This window comes from Nicotiana attenuata, unplaced genomic scaffold (genome assembly GCF_001879085.1).
Source record: "Nicotiana attenuata strain UT unplaced genomic scaffold, NIATTr2, whole genome shotgun sequence".
In the NCBI taxonomy this organism is placed as follows: domain Eukaryota; kingdom Viridiplantae; phylum Streptophyta; class Magnoliopsida; order Solanales; family Solanaceae; genus Nicotiana; species Nicotiana attenuata.
The window spans coordinates 5,029-7,008 of NW_017674497.1; the positions used below are offsets into that span (position 1 = coordinate 5,029).

Below are 1,980 nucleotides of genomic sequence, written 5' to 3' on the forward strand. Positions count from 1 at the left end.
TTACAACAATAATCATCTTACAGCTTGTTTGGATCATCGTTTCATAATGTATAGTATCGTATTGTATTGTATTGTACTGTATCGTTTGATAAATATAATATTTGGATAGATTATGTCGTTTGCCATCGTTTCATGATATCACGCACTAGCAATATGAAGAATAAAGTTGTAATATTATAAAGGAAAATTATGATACAGGGTAATATTACTATATAAAAAGGTAGGATAAATGATAAAATAAAATTATTTAATAATAATAAAGGGTGAGATTGAGAGAAAAAGACAAGGTAACAACGCGACCACACCAAATCGATCGTTACATAAAGTGACACATTTCGTCGTTATGTAACGACCGATTAACGATATGATATAATAAAATTTAAGTAACAATCAAAACAAACATCGTATTTAAAGTAACAATACGATACAATACAATGGGTAACAACCATCCAAACAAGCTGTTAAGCTATTACATTGAATTAACGAACATCTAATAATTCTTTGTTATATATCTTATCATTGTACAATTAATTGAGATTATGAAAATCAAAGGACATTCAATTGGAGTAGTACTTAGGATTTTCCCTAAACCCTTGGACCAATAAAAAAACCGCAAACACACTATATTGGTAAAAGGACTTCTTAACCAACTCTTGAAATGACTCCTGCTCATTCTAAAATACCGAGTATTATGCATTTAGTGTTAATTCTTTCTTTAATTCGCCAAACAGGCTTCCTTATCTCTCTTAATGAGTCCATGTTATTGACCCGAGATGTGTTAATCAATTGCACACCACAACTTGCTGCGGAAGGAACTAAGGAAACAACAAAATCCAGTAACTAATTTATATGACAAATAAAATTTCTGTAGTTTTTCCTATACAGACTAGCCACAAATCAATCGAAATCATTGAATTTAACTACTATAGTATCTACGTATCTAACCGAAACAATTCAAAAGGTTACAACCAAGAATGTTGAACTACTCTAAGCGGGATAATCCCCAACATTAACTCATTCTCATATGGTGTCAAATTCAAATCCAAGAATAAAGCCTTTTCAGTACCCGAAATCTTTTTCTCTGTCATCTCTACAACTTCACCAGCAGAATTATCATCACTATCCTGCTGTTTCTGTTTCTGCAATTTGTGGCGGTGCTTTCTCATGTGACCACCCAAAGCTTGTCCAAGAGAGAATTCCTCTCCACAATAGGAGCATTCATGTTTCTTCTTGTTAGGTTTAATTAGATCTGCCACTGTGTTGAGTTTTGGTTTCTTGTGACTTGCTCTGTGGCCACCCAAAGCTTGAAAAGATTCAAATTGCTTCTTACAAGTCCTGCACTCGAAAAATCTATGTGCTAATGAACTATTCTTCTCTAAGATATTGACGCAATTAGCCATGGCTAATGTCTCCACTGTCAATTCTTCTTCTCTGCTTCTCTTTATTGTCATGGCAATAGTATAGTATTGGGGCGGTGTGTGGGAATATTAGTGTGGGTAGTTATATATAGTTTCTAAAGTTTCTTGAGCCCGAAGAAACTATTGCTAAGACCATTTTCCGCTTTAAACTCAGTTTTGGATTCGCTTAATTACTACACGCTAGTACACACGGTTACCATTTTTTTTTCTAAAGTTTAATTTAGTAGTATGTAAATTACACTAAAGGCCCCTATAATATGACTCAATTGCAGATGCACCCTTTTTATTTTGAGATCATATATAATTCAATCCCTTGTACAATTATGAAAATCCTACGTAAATATTAGTTTGACTAATGTTTTCATTTGGTAATGCTTAAGTGTTTAGATTTGGAAAACATGAGAGATATTTATAACTTAATGTATTAACATATGATATGTTAAATTTAAAAATATAAAGTTTCATGTATCTTCCAAAATTCTTAATTAGAAAATGACCACATATTTATGCATGTAATAATTTTTATGATCAGTTGCTTGTAATAATTTTCTTGCATTTTCAA

At 32.0% G+C, this 1,980-nt stretch overlaps 1 protein-coding gene across 1 annotated transcript; it reads right to left on the reverse strand.

Annotated features, from left to right (window-relative positions):
• Window positions 1–846: 846 nt before the first annotated feature.
• Window positions 847–1,472, reverse strand: LOC109218772 (zinc finger protein ZAT11-like). The gene has a single exon (XM_019383157.1). It carries the CDS (start codon window positions 1,449–1,451, stop codon window positions 963–965), a length of 489 nt encoding a protein of 162 aa, XP_019238702.1. The 5' UTR covers window positions 1,452–1,472; the 3' UTR covers window positions 847–962.
• Window positions 1,473–1,980: the final 508 nt, after the last annotated feature.

Bases quoted from the DNA above. Each gene is read 5' to 3' on its own strand.
- LOC109218772 (XM_019383157.1), bottom strand. From the start codon at position 1,451: ATGACAATAAAGAGAAGCAGAGAAGAAGAATTGACAGTGGAGACATTA.